Source organism: Marmota flaviventris, chromosome 1 (genome assembly GCF_047511675.1).
Source record: "Marmota flaviventris isolate mMarFla1 chromosome 1, mMarFla1.hap1, whole genome shotgun sequence".
NCBI lineage: Eukaryota > Metazoa > Chordata > Mammalia > Rodentia > Sciuridae > Marmota > Marmota flaviventris.
In genome coordinates this window covers 91,640,810-91,662,110 of record NC_092498.1, presented here as the reverse complement: position 1 = coordinate 91,662,110, position 21,301 = coordinate 91,640,810, and the positions used below count along the sequence as shown (strand labels likewise).

The window sequence follows — 21,301 nt, the reverse complement described above, 5'->3', positions numbered from 1 at the left end:
GAAAGGTTGGGAAAAATCATATCACTCATATGGACTTCGGAAACAAGCAGGAGTGTCCATACTCATATCAAATAAAATAGATTTCAAGCCAAAGTTAATCAAAAGAGATAAAGAGGGACACTACATACTGCTTAAGGGAACCATACACCAACAAGACATAACAATCATAAATATTTATGCCCCAAACAATGGTGCAGCTATGTTCGTCAAACAAACTCTTCTCAAGTTCAAGAGTCTAATAGACCACCATACCATAATCATGGGAGACTTCAACACACCTCTCTCGCCACTGGACAGATCTTCCAAACAAAAGTTGAATAAGGAAACTATAGAACTCAATAACACTATTAATAACCTAGACCTAATGGACATATATAGAATATACCACCCAACATCAAGCAGTTACACTTTTTTCTCAGCAGCACATGGATCCTTCTCAAAAATAGTTCATATATTATGTCACAGGGCAACTCGTAGACAATATAAAGGAGTAGAGATAATACCATGCATCTTATCTGATCATAATGGAATGAAACTGAAAATCAACGATAAAAGAAGGAAGGAAAAAGCATACATCACTTGGAGAATGAACAATAGGTTACTGAATGATCAATGGGTTATAGAAGACATCAAGAAGGAAATTAAAAAATTCTTAGAGATAAATGAAAACACAGACACAACATATCGGAATCTATGGGACACATTGAAAGCAGTTCTAAGAGGAAAATGCATTGCTTGGAGTTCATTCCTTAAAAAAAGAAAAAACCAACAAATAAATGATCTCATACTTCATCTCAAAATCCTTGAAAAAGAAGAGCAAAACAACAGCAAAAGAAGTAGAAGGCAAGAAATAATTAAAATCAGAGCTGAAATTAATGAAATCGAAACAAAAGAAACAATTGAAAAAATTGACAAAACTAAAAGTTGGTTCTTTGAAAAAATAAACAAAATCGACAGACCCTTAGCGATGCTAGCGAAGAGAAGAAGAGAGAGAACTCAAATTACTAGCATACGGGATGAAAAAGGCAATATCACAACAGACACTTCAGAAATACAGAAGATAATCAAAAACTATTTTGAATCCTTATACTCCAACAAATTAGAAGATAGTGAAGGCATAGATAAATTTCTTAAGTCATATGATCTGCCCAGATTGAGTCAGGAGGATATAGAAAACCTAAACAGACCAATATCAATTGAGGAAATAGAAGAAACCATAAAAAGACTACCAACTAAGAAAAGCCCAGGTCCAGATGGGTATACAGCAGAATTTTACAAAACCTTTAAAGAAGAACTAATACCAATACTTTTCAAGCTACTTCAGGAAATAGAAAAGGAGGGAGAACTTCCAAATTCATTCTATGAGGCCAACATCACCCTGATACCTAAACCAGACAAAGACACTTCAAAGAAAGAAAACTACAGACCAATATCTCTAATGAACCTAGATGCAAAAATCCTCAATAAAATTCTGGCGAATCGGATACAAAAACATATCAAAAAAATTGTACACCATGATCAAGTAGGATTCATCCCTGGGATGCAAGGCTGGTTCAATATACGGAAATCAATAAATGTTATTCACCACATCAATAGACTTAAAAATAAGAACCATATGATCATCTCGATAGATGCGGAAAAAGCATTTGACAAAGTACAGCATCCCTTTATGTTCAAAACTCTAGAAAAACTAGGGATAACAGGAACATACCTCAATATTGTAAAAGCAATCTATGCTAAGCCTCAGGCGAGCATCATTCTGAATGGAGAAAAACTGAAGGCATTCCCTCTAAAATCTGGAACTAGACAGGGATGCCCTCTCTCTCCACTTCTGTTCAACATAGTTCTCGAAACACTGGCCAGAGCAATTAGACAGACGAAAGAAATTAAAGGCATAAAAATAGGAAAAGAAGAACTTAAATTATCACTATTTGCAGATGATATGATTCTATACCTAGCAGACCCAAAAGGCTCTACAAAGAAACTATTAGAGCTAATAAATGAATTCAGCAAAGTGGCAGGATATAAAATCAACACGCATAAATCAAAGGCATTCCTGTATATCAGCGACAAATCCTCTGAATTGGAAATGAGGACAACCACTCCATTCAAAATATCTTCAAGAAAAATAAAATACTTGGGAATCAACCTAACAAAAGAGGTGAAAGACTTATACAATGAAAACTACAGAACCCTAAAGAGAGAAATAGAAGAAGATCTTAGAAGATGGAAAAATATACCCTGTTCATGGATAGGCAGAACTAACATCATCAAAATGGCGATATTACCAAAAGTTCTCTATAGGTTTAATGCAATGCCAATCAAAATCCCAACGGCATTTCTTGTAGAAATAGAGAAAGCAATCATGAAATTCATATGGAAAAATAAAAGACCCAGAATAGCAAAAACAATGCTAAGCAGGAAGTGTGAATCAGGCGGTATAGCGATACCAGACTTCAAACTATACTACAGAGCAATAGTAACAAAAACAGCATGGTACTGGTACCAAAACAGGCGGGTGGACCAATGGTACAGAATAGAGGACACAGAAACCAATCCACAAAACTACAACTATCTTATATTTGATAAAGGGGCTAAAAGCATGCAATGGAGGAAGGATAGCATCTTCAACAAATGGTGCTGGGAAAACTGGAAATCCATATGCAACAAAATGAAACTGAATCCCTTTCTCTCGCCATGCACAAAAGTGAATTCAAAATGGATCAAGGAGCTTGATATCAAATCAGAGACGCGCCGTCTGATAGAAGAAAAAGTTGGCTACGATCTACAGTCGGTGGGGTCGGGCTCCAAATTCCTCAATAGGACACCCATAGCACAAAAGTTAATAACTAGAATCAACAAATGGGACTTACTCAAACTAAAAAGTTTTTTCTCAGCAAAAGAAACAATAAGAGAGGTAAATAGGGAGCCTACACCCTGGGAACAAATCTTTACTCCTCACACTTCAGATAGAGCCCTAATATCCAGAGTATACAAAGAACTCAAAAAATTAGACAATAAGAAAACAAACAACCCAATCAACAAATGGGCCAAGGACCTGAACAGACACTTCTCAGAGGAGGACATACAGTCAATCAACAAGTACATGAAAAAATGCTCAACATCTCTAGCTGTCAGAGAAATGCAAATCAAAACCACCCTAAGATACCATCTCACTCCAGTAAGATTGGCAGCCATTAGGAAGTCAAACAACAACAAGTGCTGGCGAGGATGTGGGGAAAAGGGTACACTTGTACATTGCTGGTGGGACTGCAGATTGGTGCAGCCAATTTGGAAAGCAGTATGGAGATTTCTTGGAAAGCTGGGAATGGAGCCACCATTTGACCCAGCTATTCCCCTTCTTGGTCTATTCCCTAAAGACCTAAAAAGGGCATGCTACAGGGACACTGCTACATCGATGTTCATAGCAGCACAGTTCACAATAGCAAGACTGTGGAACCAACCTAGATGCCCTTCAATAGACGAATGGATAAAAAAAATGTGGCATTTATACACAATGGAGTATTACTCTGCATTAAAAAATGACAAAATCATAGAATTTACAGGGAAATGGATGGCATTAGAGCAGATTATGCTAAGTGAAGCTAGCCAATCCCTAAAAAACAAATGCCAAATGTCTTCTTTGATATAAGGAGAGTAACTAAGAACAGTGTAGGGACGAAGAACAGGAGAAGAAGATTAACATTTAATAGGGATGAGAGGTGGGAGGGAAAGGGAGAGAGAAGGGAAATTGCATGGTAATGGAAGGAGACCCTCAGGGTTATACAGTGGAGGAGGTAGAGAGAGAGGATGGGAGGGGAGGGGAGAGGTGGGGAGGGGGGAGGGGGGAGGATGGGAAAGGCAGTGGAGCACAACAGACACTAGTATGGCAATTTGTAAATCAATGGATGTGTAACTGATGTGATTCTGCAATCTGTGTATGGGGTGAAGGTGGGAGTTCATAACCCACTTGAATCAAAGTGTGGAATATGATATGTCAAGAAATTTGTAATGTTTTGAACAACCCACAATAAAAAATTTTAAAAAAAAAAAATAAATAAAATAAAATATCAACTGACATAACTAGAAGTATAAATCAGTTCCTTGGAAAGATAGAGGATTATGGTGACAGTTATAGAATGTACCAAGAATTATCTAATAATAATCGTAATCATAATAAACAGGAAAGAAAAACCTCATCTTGGTATTCTCATACATGACTTTAGGGTAAGGAAAAAAAATTATATCCAGTGACAGAAAACTATCACTGACATACTGACCTGCTTGTAGGTTCCATCTAGCAAGACATCCAGGTGTTGAAGGGGGGCGGGTGTTTTATCTTTGAACCTTGTTAATAGCCGGCGTTGGATGGCCCGAAATTGTACAGCTCTTTCAGATAAGAGTTCTTCTAATTTTTCGCCATTTATCCGTAGCTACAATAAAGAATTTCTTAAATTGAGGTTAAATAGATTTAACAAAACATGTTTAAGTAAGAATATAGGCAGTAAAGGTTTTAAAAAGGGTAATGAACAAATTTAAATGATTACAGAGTTCTAGGAATTAAAACAATATGGTATTTGGTACATGAATACATAGATAATACAGTCAAATAGTTCATATGGAAATTTAGAAAAGGTGATCCAGTATCACAGGGGTAGAGATTGATTATTTGGTAAATATTTTTTAATAATTGAGTGCATGGGGACAAGAAGGAATTTCTCCCCATTCTTTATAATAAAATCAATTGGGGAGGAAATAAAATTTATATACAATAAAAGCACTAAAAAAATAGAATTGTTCTCTCTAATCTTAGCACAATAAAGGGCTTTGTTAGTATGAGTCAAAAGCCAGCTCCCCCACATACACACTAAAACTGACAAATTACTAAAAAATAAAACCAAAAATATTTAATTCTACATGGTTAAAAAGCCAAGTGATAAGACAAACGGCAAACTGTAAAAAGTAATGGCAACAACCAAAAAAAGACAAAAGTTATGTCCATGACATCTAAAAAGTATCTATCATTGGGACCACAACTCAATAGAAATCAGTAAGAACAAAAATATGATTTAAAAAATGGGCAAAGTTTTACACAAAAGTTAATACAACAGCTTTTGAAAAAACAGTTTGTGATCTAACAATTCCATTTCCAGGAATTTAACCTAGAACTATGCTTGCAAAAAATAATGTATATATAAGGATACTCATAACATAATTGTTCTATTGTTAGTATACTAAGATGTTGAACATCAAATGCCCATTAATAGTAGAACTAATTAAATAAAAAAGACTTTTCTTCAAGGTAGGTGCAGACATGTGATGTTATCTAAAAATGCATTTAAAGAAGCAAAGCAAAATAATGCAGAATAGTATGTTTCATGATACTATCCATGTGTGTTTTTTAAAATAAACCTGTATAGTAGCATAGTTGTGATTATGTAGATAGAATACTTCTAAAAAGATACTCAAGAAACTGGACACCAAAAATATCCATCCAAATAGAAGACTGAGGCCAGGTACAGTGGTGGACACCTGTAATTCCAGTTACAGGGGAGCCTGAGGTAGGAGGATTCCAAGTTGAAGGCCAGCCTGGGCAATTTAGCAAGATCCTGTCTCAAACTAAAAAATCAAAAGCACTGAGGATGTAGCTCAGTGTTAAGAGCACCTCTTGATCCAATCCCAAGGATTGGAGAAAAAATTTAAAAAGAGAGAGAGAAAGATTGAGAGGCTAGGGGAATGAGAATCAGAAATTACTCCTCACCATAACCCATCTCATAACTTTTACATCTAATATTAATAAAATATAAGAAAGCTAGCCAAAGACATAGAAGACATACTCCATGAGATCAGATCAAATGCACTGGTAATTGAACTTTATAAAACTGTAATAAACTAATTAAAATAAATATCATATCCAAAATATTCAGAAATCAAGTATATTATGGTTTATATTTCTAGAATCATACCAAACTTCTTTTCATTGCAGGTATACTCCACATACCCTTACATATAAGATAGAATCTACAATTTTATTAACTTATTTTAATCCCAATTTTAGAAACATTAAGTAGTTAACTAAACCAAAGAATATTCCCTGGAGGAGGGGGAAAAACTTTCATTACCAAAAATTAAGTAATACTATCAATTTTTTACCAACTAAATTTTTTAAAGAATATTATCATAATTATCAATAATTCATTTATCTAACTGTATAATTTATTGCCATAATACTTTACTTCCTACCTTTATGAAGTACAAAAATAATTAAAAGACATTCTCAACGTTCAGACATCAGCCAGGTTATCATTCCTTTCAATGTATAAACAAGCAGCAGTGACTAAAATGTTTGTACTTGTCAGAATTTCAACATTTAGCAGATATTTATTGATCCCAGGTCTAAGAAATGTTTTAGGCACTCAGAATTATAGCAATAAATAAAACAGACATAAATTCATGCCTTGCTTACACAAAGGGACACTTAGATTCCAAAAGCCATCTTGATTCAACATTTACAATGATTAAAATTGTTGAAAGCAGATAGTGGGATCAGAAATGAAAGTAAATATAATCATGCCACCTTAATTTTGTATGTAACCAAGGAAAGTGCTTATAGTTTACCATATTTTCTCAGTCCTGCCCAAAAGGAAACACTGTGATGTGGAAACATTCCAAGGAATTCCCAGTAAACAAATAAGAAGATAAAACTGTATGTCAGACTCATTAGTCAACAGTACTTAATATTCTCTACTTTAAATATTAAAAATATGTAATTTATATAGTCTTTCTGTGGACTCTCTTTCATAAACCATTAGAATCTAGTTTGGCATAGAGAAGCAAGGCTATCTTAAAACATATCCTAGAGAAAGGCAAAGACTGTCAATCCTGAGAAGATGGCGGCGAAGGGAGTGCATTACCCCCGTGTACCGCGTCACTGTGTGGGAGAATGACGAGTTAGAAAGGCTAAAAGCTATCTTGTAAGGAATTTCCAGCAAAATTCGGGTGCTCCAAAACCTAGAGAAAGGATTTCCATCGCACGAGGATCAGCTACGGGGGCTCAAACGTGAGAGATTTGTTCGCACGGAGGGTCACGCTGCTTATTCAGCAAATCGCCCCGCGGCTAGAGTCTGCAGCGCGCTCTGGGAAACGAGGAGATAGCAATGCAAAGATACAGCGCTACAGTTTCCGCGGGCTTCTGCCAGCTGTGCAATCACCGAACTAAGTGCTAAATTCTGGGTTTGAGACGGGGGAAGGAAGCAGTCCAATTCAGTTCTCCACACCGGTCAGACCACAGAGGAAGCCAGCGGCCACCATCTTGGAGAGCTGACGTCACCGTCCCTGTTTTCCACTGATCGCAGCTCATTCAGCCATAGAACAGGTAATTTCAGGCTGCCATTCACCTGTGGCTCGCAGACAAATTACTCAGGCTCAGTGCTAAATAACCCGCGGAAACTGCTTCTTGGAGCCTGCTCCTATCAGAACATATACCGAGCCCGGAGCGGCCGAATTCCGGCTCCCGGAACTGCTCTGGCCCAGGGATAAAGAAGCCGCGGAAACTGCTTCTCGGTCCGGGTCCTGCTGAATACTGTGGAGGTAAATACCAACCGAGCCTTCATAGGCTGGGCAACAGGACTGAGACGGGGCTTGTGAGGGCCGGTCAGGACTCACCCGTTGCTTTGGTCACCCGGCAAAGGGAACGAAATGCTGCCATTCGTATGGGATACCAACATGGCAGAGATCTGATGTCATCAGAAAGCGGCGGAGGAGAGAACTTCATCGATACCAGTGGCGACAGAAACAGTTGGTCTCCTGGTAAAGAAAGTGAGTCACAAACACCCGAGTCTCTCTCACTTTATCATCAAGCCAGAGGGGCAGAGCAGAGCGGCCGCCCGTGCCCGGAACAGGACCAGCAGCCCGCCGGCACGGTAGTCACGTCACCCCAATTGGAGTAGGGGCAGAGCAGAGCCGCCGCCCGCGCCTGCAAGGTAGGCAGACCTGCGACCAACCGGCAGAACAGGCCCAGGGGTCAGCGGGCGTGGTAGACACGTCACACCAATTGGAGGAGGGGCAGAGCAGAGCCGCCACCCGCACCTGCAAGGTAGGCAGACCGCCGCCCGACCCTTCAAGGGAGACTTTTCAACTATATAAGAGCAATATAAATATATAGGGGGAAAAATTTTTCAAAAATACAACAGTTTCACCAAGCAGAAAGAAACACAAGCAATATGAAAAGACAAGGAAAGAAAGGACCACAAGCAATGCAGGTCAACTCAACTTTACAAGAGGTAACAGCTGCAGCAGATGGAATGTCAGATAAAGAATTCAGGATATACATGCTTCAGATGATCTGGAGTATCAAGGAAGACATTAGACAGCAAAATCAGACAATGAAAGATCACTTCGACAATGAATTACACAAACAAATCCAGGCAGCAAAAGATCAACTATACAGGGAGATAGAGGTTATAAAAAACAAACAAGCAGAAATCCTAGAAATGCAGGAAGCAATAAACCAACTTAAAAACTCAATCAAGAATACTACCAGCAGAGTAGAACACTTAGAAGATAGAACATCAGACAATGAAGACAAAGTATTTCAACTTGAAAAGAACATAGACAGCTCAGCAAGACTGTTAAGAAACCATGAGCAGAACATCCAAGAAATATGGGATAACATAAAGAGACCAAACTTAAGAGTCATTGGGATACAGGAAGGTACAGAACTCCAAACCAAAGGAATGAGCAATCTATTCAATGAAATAATACGAGAAAACTTCCCAGACTTGAAGAATGAGACAGAATCCCAAATCCTAGAAGCCTACAGGACGCCGAATGTGCAAAATCATAAGAGATCCACACCTAGACACATTATAATGAAGATGCCCAACATACAGAATAAGGAGAGAATTTTAAAAGCTACAAGAGAAAGGAAGCAGATTACATTTAGGGGTAAGCCAATCAGGATAACAGCTGATCTTTCAACACAGACTCTGAAAGCTAGAAGATCCTGGAATAACATATTTCAAACACTGAAAGAAAATGGGTTCCAACCAAGAATTGTGTATCCAGCGAAATTAAGCTTCAGGATGGAAGATGAAATTAAAACCTTCCACGATAAACAAAAGTTAAAAGAATTTGCAGCTAGAAAACCATCTCTTCAAAACATCCTCGGCAAAACATTACAGGAAGAGGAAATGGAAAATAACAATGAAAACCAACAGTGGGAGGTAGGACAGTAAAGGGGGGAAAAATAATCAAAGAGGAAAACAAACCATGTTTAGTAACAGAAATAAACAAATATGGCTGGAAGAACAACCCATATCTCAATAATAACCCTAAATTTTAATGGCTTAAACTCACCAATTAAGAGACACATGATAGCAGAATGGATCACAAAACAAGACCCAACAATATGCTGCCTACAGGAGACGCATTTGAAAGGAAAAGACATACATAGGCTGAAGGTGAAAGGTTGGGAAAAATCATATCACTCATATGGACTTCGGAAACAAGCAGGAGTATCCATACTCATATCAAATAAAATAGATTTCAAGCCAAAGTTAATGAAAAGGGATAAAGAGGGACACTACATACTGCTCAAGGGAACCATACACCAACAAGACATAACAATCATAAATATATATGCCCCAAACAATGGTGCAGCTATGTTCATCAAACAAACTCTTCTCAAGTTCAAGAGTCTAATAGACCACCATACAATAATCATGGGAGATTCAACACACCTCTCTCGCCACTGGACAGATCTTCCAAACAAAAGTTGAATAAGGAAACTATAGAACTCAATAACACAATTAATAACCTAGACTTAATTGACATATATAGAATATACCACCCAACATCAAGCAGTTACACTTTTTGCTCAGCAGCACATGGATCCTTCTCAAAAATTGATCATATATTATGTCACAGGGCAACTATAGACAATATAAAGGAGTAAAGATAATACCATGCATCTTATCTGATCATAATGGAATGAAACTGAAAATCAATGATAAAAGAAGGAAGGAAAAATCATGCATCACTTGGAGAATGAACAATAGGTTAATGAATGATCAATGGGTTATAGAAGACATCAAGGAGGAAATTTAAAAATTCTTAGAGATAAATGAAAACACAGACACAACATATCGGAATCTATGGGACACACTGAAAGCAGTTCTGAGAGGAAAATTCATTGCTTGGAGTTCATTCCTTAAAAAAAGGAAAAACCAACAAATAAATGATCTCATACTTCATCTCAAAATCCTAGAAAAAGAAGAGCAAAACAACAGCAAAAGAAGTAGAAGGCAAGAAATAATTAAAATCAGAGCTGAAATTAATGAAATCGAAACAAAAGAAACAATTGAAAAAATTGACAAAACTAAAAGTTGGTTCTTTGAAAAAATAAATAAAATCGACAGACCCTTAGCCATGCTAACGAAGAGAAGAAGAGAGAGAACTCAAATTACTAGCATACGGAATGAAAAAGGCAATATCACAACAGACACTTCAGAAATACAGAAGATAATCAGAAATTATTTTGAATCCTTATACTCCAATAAATTAGAAGATAGTGAAGGCATCGATAAATTTCTTAAGTCATATGATCTGCCCAGATTGAGTCAGGAGGATATAGACAACCTAAACAGACCAATATCAATTGAGGAAATAGAAGAAACCATCAAAAGACTACCAACTAAGAAAAGCCCAGGACCGGATGGTTATACAGCAGAGTTTTACAAAACCTTTAAAGAGGAACTAATACCAATACTTTTCAAGCTACTTCAGGAAATAGAAAAAGAGGGAGAACTTCCAAATTCATTCTACAATGCCAACATCACCCTGATACCTAAACCAGACAAAGACACTTCAAAGAAAGAAAACTACAGACCAGTATCTCTAATGAACCTAGATGCAAAAATCCTCAATAAAATTCTGGCCACTCGGATACAAAAACATATCAAAAAAATTGTGCACCATGATCAAGTAGGATTCATCCCTGGGATGCAAGGCTGGTTCAATATACGGAAATCAATAAATGTTATTCACCACATCAACAGACTTAAAAATAAGAACCATATGATCATCTCGATAGATGCGGAAAAAGCATTCGACAAAGTACAGCATCCCTTTATGTTCAAAACTCTAGAAAAACTAGGGATACCAGGAACATACCTCAATATTGTAAAAGCAATCTATGCTAAGCCTCAGGCTAGCATCATTCTGAACGGAGAAAAACTGAAGGCATTCCCTCTAAAATCTGGAACAAGATAGGGATGCCCTCTCTCAACACTTCTGTTCAACATAGTTCTCGAAACACTGGCCAGAGCAATTAGACAGACGAAAGAAATTAAAGGCATAAAAATAGGAAAAGAAGAACTTAAATTATCACTATTTGCAGTTGACATGATTCTATACCTAGCAGACCCAAAAGGGTCTACAAAAAAACTACTAGAACTAATAAATGAATTCAGCAAAGTGGCAGGATATAAAATCAACACACATAAATCAAAGGCATTCCTGTATATCAGCGACAAATCCTCTGAAATGGAAATGAGGACAACCACTCCATTCACAATATCCTCAAAAAAAATAAAATACTTGGGAATCAACCTAACAAAAGAGGTGAAAGACTTATACAATGAAAACTACAGAACCCTAAAGAGAGAAATAGAAGAAGATCTTAGAAGATGGAAAAATATACCCTGTTCATGGATAGGCAGAACTAACATCATCAAAATGGCGATATTACCAAAAGTTCTCTATAGGTTTAATGCAATGCCAATCAAAATCCCAACGGCATTTCTTGTAGAAATAGAGAAAGCAATCATGAAATTCATATGGAAAAATAAAAGACCCAGAATAGCAAAAACAATGCTAAGCAGGAAGTGTGAATCAGGCGGTATAGCGATACCAGACTTCAAACTATACTACAGAGCAATAGTAACAAAAACAGCATGGTACTGGTACCAAAACAGGCGGGTGGAGCAATGGTACAGAATAGAGGACACAGAAACCAATCCACAAACCTACAACTATCTTATATTTGATAAAGGGGCTAAAAGCATGCAATGGAGGAAGGATAGCATCTTCAACAAATGGTGCTGGGAAAACTGGAAATCCATATGCAACAAAATGAAACTGAATCCCTTTCTCTTGCCATGCACAAAAGTTAATTCAAAATGGATCAAGGAGCTTGATATCAAATCAGAGACACGCCGTCTGATAGAAGAAAAAGATGGCTACGATCTACATACTGTGGGGTCGGGCTCCAAATTCCTCAATAGGACACCCATAGCACAAAAGTTAATAACTAGAATCAACAAATGGGACTTACTTAAACTAAAAAGTTTTTTCTCAGCAAAAGAAACAATAAGAGAGGTAAATAGGGAGCCTACATCCTGGGAACAAATCTTTACTCCTCACACTTCAGATAGAGCCCTAATATCCAGAGTATACAAAGAACTCAAAAAATTAGACAATAAGATAACAAATAACCCAATCAACAAATGGGCCAAGGACCTGAACAGACACTTCTCAGAGGAGGACATACAATCAATCAACAAGTACATGAAAAAATGCTCACCATCTCTAGCAGTCAGAGAAATGCAAATCAAAACCACCCTAAGATACCATCTCACTCCAGTAAGATTGGCAGCCATTATGAAGTCAAACAGCAACAAGTGCTGGCGAGGATGTGGGGAAAAGGGTACACTTGTACATTGCTGGTGGGACTGCAATTTGGAAAGCCAATTTGGAAAGCAGTATGGAGATTTCTTGGAAAGCTGGGAATGGAACCACCATTTGACCCAGCTATTCCCCTTCTCGGTCTATTCCCTAAAGACCTAAAAAGAGCATGCTACAGGGATACTGCTACATCGATGTTCATAGCAGCACAATTCACAATAGCAAGACTGTGGAACCAACCTAGATGCCCTTCAATAGATGAATGGATAAAAATAAATGTGGCATTTATACATAATGGAGTATTACTCTGCATTAAAAAATGACAAAATCATAGAATTTGCAGGGAAATGGATGGCATTAGAGCAGATTATGCTAAGTGAAGCTAGCCAATCCCTAAAAAACAAATGCCAAATGTCTTCTTTGATATAAGGAGAGTAACTGGGAACAGAGTAGGGATGAAGAGCATGAGAAGAAGATTAACATTAAACAGGGATGAGAGGTGGGAGGGAAAGGGAGAGAGAAGGGAAATTGCATGGAAATGGAAGGAGACCCTCAGGGTTATACAAAATTACATACAAGAGGAAGTGAGGGGAAAGGGAAAAATAATACAAGGGGGAGAAATGAGTGACAGAAGAGGGGGTAGAGAGAGAAGAGGGGAGGGGAGGGGAGGGGAGGGGAGAGGGGATAATAGAGGATAGGAAAGGCAGCAGAATACAACAGACACTAGTATGGCAACATGTAAATCAATGGATGTGTAACTGATATGATTCTACAATCTGTATACGGGATAAAAATGGGAGTTCATAACCCACTTGAATCAAAGTGTGAAATATGAGATGTCAAGAACTATGTAATGTTTTGAACAACCAACAATAAAAAATTTAAAAAAAAATCTATTTATACTAGAAAAAGAAAAAGAAAAAAAGATTTGTCAATCCTTAAAATACCTGAACATTCTCCCCCAAACTACAAATTTGGTGCCACAATTTGGACAAATACATACTGTCCTAGAAAATACTATCACAACAGATGAAAAAAACCCAAATTAATTCAATTTATGTGATAATGACATGATTATTCATAAATGAATTACATGTATCTGAAATTTCCCCTTCAAGTTCATACTACATTAAAAGAAGTCTTGATAGGTGAAAGTCAGTGGTCTTAGAATGTTCAAGGGATGACTGATAAGTTGCATGACTAATCATCTCATTTGTCTCTCTCTCTCACACATACATATCATAGTTTATAAACTGAAATATCTATTAGTCCTTAAAAATTAGTCACTCTAGGAATCAATGCTTTTGAATAATGGTCAAAGTTCTTTCAAACTTCCTATTTTGTACTGCCTATAATAGTCTGTTTATAATATAGGTAAAGTAATTGGAGCCTCCTGGCTTTATTTTTAATATATAGAATTTTTTGAATGATGACGGTCATTGTCCAACCCATTCACAAAACATGTCTCTTTCCAAATACCAAATTAATCTTCAACAGATGAAGATTCAACACCAGAAAGCAATGAAGGCACTGTCAAATCTCATTTATTTAGACATTTAATCATTCATCATTTACTACACATCAATTATGCCAGGTACCAGAGAATATTTTAAGTAGTTAACCTTCATGCAGATGCAGAAGCTCTACTGTGCTTGTTAAAAAAGGAAAAAAAAAAAAAAGCACTTTACTTTATAATCACACCTCATTTATGGCCTGCTAGAATTAGTTAGCCAAATGGATGCCCATAAGCTTGAACAGTTTTAACACTAGGTTATTGGGGTCAAGGGTTAAGTCCCCATGTGGGAGAATTAAATCAGCTCTGTTTCAAGGCCAGACCACGTGCTTAGCTCCAGGCAGCCACTCTGTAAATGTCTGCAACTGATCACAAACTAGGCAAGAGGGCAGGAATGAATTTGCGAAACCTACCATCAGCATAGGAATAACTCAAAGCATGTAGCCTACTAGCATCTATGCTAGAATTCTCACTCTATAGCAGTTCTTTCACATATTTAGGGATTATAGATGATGTGGGTTATAATCATACACACCTCAAAATGATGATCAATCAACTCGAAATATTCTTGAAGGGGTATGGATCCGGAAAAAGAAGATGCAAAATCTTTGATTCCCTGTTTTTCAAAATATTTCTGAAGGCGGAGAATAAGTTCATTTGTTATGAGCCAAAGATCTTCAAATTGTTCACTCTGAATGCGATATCGTTCTAAAAAAGAAAAATAATAAATAAACATAAATAAAAGAAGAAATAAAAATGCTTATTTACATATATTTACTAGCTAAAACTAAGTCAACTATCACTAACCTTGACACAAATACTAAAACTAAAAAAAAAAAGAATTCTTTTTATAATATATACGATTTCAGTTAATTTCATTTAAAACATACTTTACTGTTGCTGTTTTCTGCATCAATAATTTAACAATTTCAAATCTAAATGCAAAGGTAGATCGTTCCTCTTTACCATTTACCTAATAAAAAGTACAATAAAATCACCCAAATTTTGACTTTTTAAAAACTACTTTTTCTTAAAAAGTAAGAAAACAACCATTGCAAAAGTATGAGCTGGTATTATTACTTTGTTTCAGAAAATCTGGCATTATTACTTTGTTTTGGAAAATTGATGGGAAATAAAAATTTCTATTCAACGTTTTCTTCTTTTTTTAATAGTTTTTAATTTGAAGAGAGATTTTATAGTAAGACTCTATCTGAACAAAAATTTTGTTTCCCTCTTTTCCCTGAAACCTCAGTTCCAAGAGAACTAGATTCCTTGTATTGTCTGTGACAATGACAGTGGTAATGATGATGTTGATGGTGATGCCTCCACCAACAATGATGAAGGCAGTTGTGGCAATAACATATATAATAAAAGCAACTGTTATTTGCTGGGCACCAACTATTTCAAGCATTTTTATTGCAATAGCCCCTTCTATAAAAAGAAAAACAAAGCACAGAGAATTTTGGTGACCTGCCAAGGATCACAAAGCAAATTAAATGTCAGAGCAGGAATTCATAATATACATACTTCCCCACCTGTCCAAATCCTCCCTATTCCTCAGGAAGAACCTAGCTTTAATTTCATCTATCCTTAAAAATCTTTGACTTCTCTACCATAGAAGCTAATATGCACTAGGCTCTGTCTTAAGCACTCTTTTACTCATTCTCCTTTTCAGCTATATTTAGAGTACAATACATGGGGTAGGCATACCTACCTACCATAGAACATGCAAAACCCTGGTATTCTCTTTTGCTGTCACGCCATTTCTCTCAGAGCTCCCCCTATACTCCCGACACCCCAAAATCAGAGATAATAGTTTTTACATTTCTTTGTAAATGTCACTGAAGGTTTAATGCTTTAGAGGAAGCACAGTTGTGGGGAAGTAGGGGTAAAGAGGGAGAAAGAAGAATGATGATGATGATGATAAAGTACAGTTTTAGAATCCTCTAAATCTAGTTTATTCAAGCTAATCTTCAGATCCAACATATTAAACCCATACTGGTATTTATTCCATGCTTTCATTCATTTATGTAACTCTCATTTATGTAACTCTCTTTAAGACACTGGGGATAAAATCAAGAATAAAGCAAAAGCCTCTGCCCTCAAAGTGCTCAGCGGGGTCTGAGAAAGATGGTATGATGACAGAAGAATGAACACTGTTTCTGCCATCACCCATTAAGAATTACTATGCCACTATGAGGCCAGGACTTCCTCCAGAAGATAGATTATCAGTATGACTGGAATTAAATAGACTACCAGCTTCCGTTAAATCACCATGAAGGTATTCCAAGATCTGGAAACAAGGCATGTTCAAGTACGTCCAGGAAAACCTATCAACAAAAAGAAAGTGTAAAAATAGATCACAACTTACCACTGGGGAATATATGGACAGGGTTTTCAGCAAAATACCAGTAGTACTTTCGAGCCTAGGTGGCCAGGGGCTAAGTTGTTCAGGGAGAAGGATGACCCCAATTAGCACCTACCCTGATGCCTCATTGGAGGTGCTGGGTTTAGTCCTCATTCACAGCTTACATTGGGTATGGGAAAGCAGGAATGCTGTGGGCTGGCCAACAAAGGCAGTAGTGAATCGAACTCTTCCCCAGAGAGGTCAAATTGCCTTAGCTACCTATAAGTAGAGGTCCTCCCTTAATCCTGGTAGACTATAGTAGACAACAAATTCTCTAATTTGAGAAGTGAAAAGTGGACAAATCTAAACTTCTCGCTTCTACTTTTACAAAGACTTGAATTATCTGAATAGGGACCTATCATCTCTCTGAGAGAGACATCTCAATTCCCAATATTGGGCAAAGAATTCCCCTATTTAAAAGATAAAGTAACAGAAATGTCATGTGAAATTGGTTCAAAAGAAAGAGAAAAATCAAAGGAATGAAATTCACTTTATGAACGAGAAGTAACTAAAGACTACCCTTATTTATAGATGCAATAGATCCAAGGTAACACTACATCTATTCATTCATTTAATATATACCATTGAAAGATAAGTGATGGGGAGATAATAGTGAACAATACACACATGATCCTGGTCCTCATCCTAGTGAGAAAGACAGGAAACAAAAACAAAATAGAGGTTTTGAAAGGACTATGGTTCAGATAAAAAAGGATGCTGTGATAAGACCAATGGGAGTTTTTTTGAGATACTATGATCATAGAGGACCACACTGAGAGGGCAACATCAGTAGTAATACTAATGAAAGTAATACTCAGAGCTAAAGTTTATCTAGCACTTACAATTTACCAGGAAAGTATCACATGCTTTTTTAAGAGTTTAGCTCATTTGATTCATATATAATATTATCATATTATTTTATTACCATCTTATAGGTTTAAAAACATTTACTGGTGTTTTATGGACAATTAAATAATCTTTCCAAAGTCATACAGATAAACTGTAAGCCAGAGCTAAGATCTAAACTATTGAGTGTAGAATCCACATTACTAATCATTTTGTGCATAAAGCTTAGATCTTAAGGTAGAGGGAATGACAAAGACCAAGACCTCAGGCCAGAAAAATATCCATACTAGGAACTGAAAGAATGTCAGACTCATAACACACAGGGAGATCTGCAATGCTTGGTAAAGAGTTTGTGTATTATCATAAACACAAGGTTTTTTAGGTAGAGGGTAGCATTGTGATTTTCACTTGTTTCTTTGTTTGTTTTTATTATCAGAGATGCCAAGTAGAAAATGAATTGGAAAGGGATAAGAAAGAATTTATAATTAGAACGCTCTAACCATGGTCCAGGTAACAGATGGTAGTACCATATGGAGCAATTAAGGGCAATCTTGCTAGGAAGGAAACCTCTAGTTTCTCAGGTCTTATTTTCTAAGAAAAAATAAAATTTTAAATCTATAACTTTAGTTAAAATAGATTATCCAATCTTCAATTTCTTCATTTACATAAAAGGGAAAATAAAACCCCTCATAAGGTTGTTAGGGAGATTAAATATAACACTGTATGGCAAAGACTTTTACAAATGCAATTAGTCTTTGTACTATTAAAATTTAGAGCAAAATTAGTGCTCAAAAATATTGGCTAAAATATTAAAACTATCTGATACCAAAAACCATCTAATACCAAAAGTGTAGAGTAAAACAAATTAAAAATCTAAAATGCAATGAAAAACCAAAATATACATAAAATTCTAGCTATCTGATAGATACTCTACTCTCATCTAGTATTAATGTCACTAAATAATAGAAATGTCAGTATCATAATAAACATTTGAATATGTATGATGCATTCTATAGTTTTAAATTATGAACTTCTTTTCCCAATAAACATTCAGGGGAAAAAAGAAAACTAAATTTTTCTAAAATGAAAAATTAGACTTGGTATTCTGAAAGATGAAAAATATTCTTAAGTTAACTTTTTTCAGATTATGAAGAATTAACAGGAATCAATGTGTCAAAAATGTATAAAGCATTATTTTGATTATTAACATTTTCTTAGTGTTAGCATTCTAATATGATTAATATTGTCCTTGGAGTCTTTCCAGATTATATAGTTCATGGAAAGAAGAAATAAAAAATTCTACTTATAAAATAGCTTAAAGAGAGAAGCATTTTAAAAATACTAGTAATCAAAAAGGCTGCCAAAGTGAACATTCAATTTGTTTATCTCTTTTTCTTTGCATCTTGTAATGGCAGCTCAGTGGAAATAACCATTTCAGTTTCCAAATAAAAGAAATTTGGATAATCAGAACCAAGTCAATTGTCACTCTACTCAACAAGTGAAAAAAAGAATATTTTTATTTAAACATGGCACAAAAATGCATCATATCAATATCATGCTAGAACATCTGAAAAACATCAATATAAATAATGTTTGTATTCATATCATAAACAATGCATCTATATAATTTATGGTATTTGGAAATTATAAATGTAAGATAAAAAAAGTACATGAATGCTTTTTAGATCCTAAGTTGGAAGAAATAATATGAACATTTTCAGTAGATATAATAGTCTAAATATACAACCACTTTGGTATTAGTAGACACTAGGGAAGTTTATCTACACTTACATTTAAAAGATTTTTTAAAAGTTGCATTTATAGAATAATCATGATGTCCCTTGATAATTCCTTAATAAATATTAATAGTAGTGGATTAATGAATCACTTCATTATTTAAACTGCTCATAGAGGCATGACTTAAGCATCGGACAGCTTTAGATTTGATCATTACAATCATCAATTGTCCTAAATTTCTTGGCTTCATTAAAGGACTGTCTCAGAGCCCCTAAATATGATGTTTCAGACACTCAAAAGACAATTCACTGATCTCTAAAAACCTCATGCTTTACTAAACATGTGAAGATACCTTTCCCTCTTCCTGGAATGCCCTCCACCTGAATGTCCAACTCATTCCTCAAGACTCTTTACAGATAAAAATCTCCTGTGGAGTCTCATTCTATTGGAATCTAATAGCACTTAGCGCATGCTTCCGTAAGCACATCAGACATTCTATTAGTGATTCTCTTCACCTGTTTGTCTCTCCCAATACTAGTCCAGTAACTACACAAGAGCTACAACTGTCTTTGTATCTAATATGTCTGCTGAATGACAAAAGAACAAAGATATGGACTACCAAGATGAAGTAAAACAAGACTCTCACATCCCTTGTTCTGAAGATATTTTATGAACACAGTTCAAGATCACTAAACTTTCTTTTGACAGATATAAAAAGAAAGGCTTTTTGAAGGCCCAATCCTTTTCCCCATGTACAACTACTATTGTATGTGAAAGCAAAATAATTAAAATGGATAAGGAAGTTATTTTTAAACTTGATCTTATTTGATTCATCCACTCTCTCTAGCATGTTAAAATCTTCTAGGATATAGAAAAGTCCAATGTATTAGTTATCCTTTCCATTTTTCAAACGCCTACCTGAAGTTATACAAATTTGTTATGTGTAATTGTTCAGCCCTAATTTGTGACACTGAGAGTATGTGTTTATTCAGCATTGCTTGTTGACTACCAATTTAGCAGGATGCAGAATTCTAAGCTGAAAAGTATTTCCCTTCAATCTTGGAGAAAATGTCTTCATTATCCTATAGCAACCAACAATTTTGATGAAAAGTTAAATGCTTTCTTTATTTCTGTCTGTTGAGTAGCTTGTTTTTTCCTTTCTAATCTGAGTACTCTAAAATTTCAAAATGATTTGTCTGGGTGTATTTCTTTTTCTCATTCATTGGAGTAAACATAAAATAGGTCTTTTCAATATCCACTACTGTGAGATTCCATCTCTTTGTTTCCAAAGCCTCCTCTCTAGTTTAGCAATCCACTCCCCCAAGGTTACAGCCTTGTCTGATGAGCTTATAATTTTAAGAATCTGCAGTCTGTCTGAACTTTTGGCATCAACAACCAATCCATTCTCTGAACACTACCTTTGACATAGTTCACTTGTTTTATAAGTCCTACTACTTCAACTTTTGTGATTTTTCTGTCAATCCAGAGTTCTATACTAGATTTAACACTACATGCTTTTCACAGAAAAGAAAAATACCAACACTTGTTGGGGAAAAAACTGATTTCATTGCTTTCTTGGGGATAAATATTCTGACAAAGTAGAAAGGAGCATGAATATCTGTCTCAATCCCAGAAATCTATAGATTTCATGTTTATCTCCTTTATCACAAAATCCTCTGAGTAGAAACCTATGACACTGAAGCCAACAGACCAACAGTAAATTATAGGGGCTTCTCTTCAGGCTTCAATTTGTGCAGTTTATCTGGGTCCTTGTTTAAAAAGTCCTGTTCTGTTTCATTATTTAGTCTGTCAAAAGTACTACTCTATGGCTATGGCAAGGAACTGCAATATGCTCAAATGAAGTGAATAAATCAGTTTTATATGGCTATTTGGTAAAATTTTAATAATAAGAAGTTAATTGTGGTAAACACCAATACTCTAAGAGCTGCTTTATCTATAAATACCCTCATTTGCACAAACAATAATTTTTGCCTTTTTTAAATGGTCCCAATTACAGATTGGGACAATTACATTTTTTTACAAAGCACCATCAACTGAAGTGAGACAGATATATGCAACTTCCCAAAAACTATGGGCAATAAATTTTTTAGTTT

The 21,301-nt window shown here is 35.8% G+C and overlaps 1 protein-coding gene across 3 annotated transcripts in view; it reads right to left on the bottom strand.

Annotated features, from left to right (window-relative positions):
• Positions 1 to 21,301, bottom strand: part of Bbs9 (Bardet-Biedl syndrome 9) — a 507,346-nt gene that overhangs the window by 253,005 nt on the left and 233,040 nt on the right. For all 3 annotated transcript variants that reach the window (XR_011706693.1, XM_027939697.2, XM_071608408.1), the window contains exons 17-18: positions 14,733 to 14,905; positions 4,281 to 4,433 (exon numbers count right to left, since the gene is read on the bottom strand). Coding sequence is in view for 2 of the 3 variants with exons in the window: in XM_027939697.2 (XP_027795498.1) it covers positions 4,281 to 4,433; positions 14,733 to 14,905 (326 nt within the window). In the remaining variant the exon portion in view is untranslated. The remainder of the gene's footprint in view (positions 1 to 4,280; positions 4,434 to 14,732; positions 14,906 to 21,301) is intronic.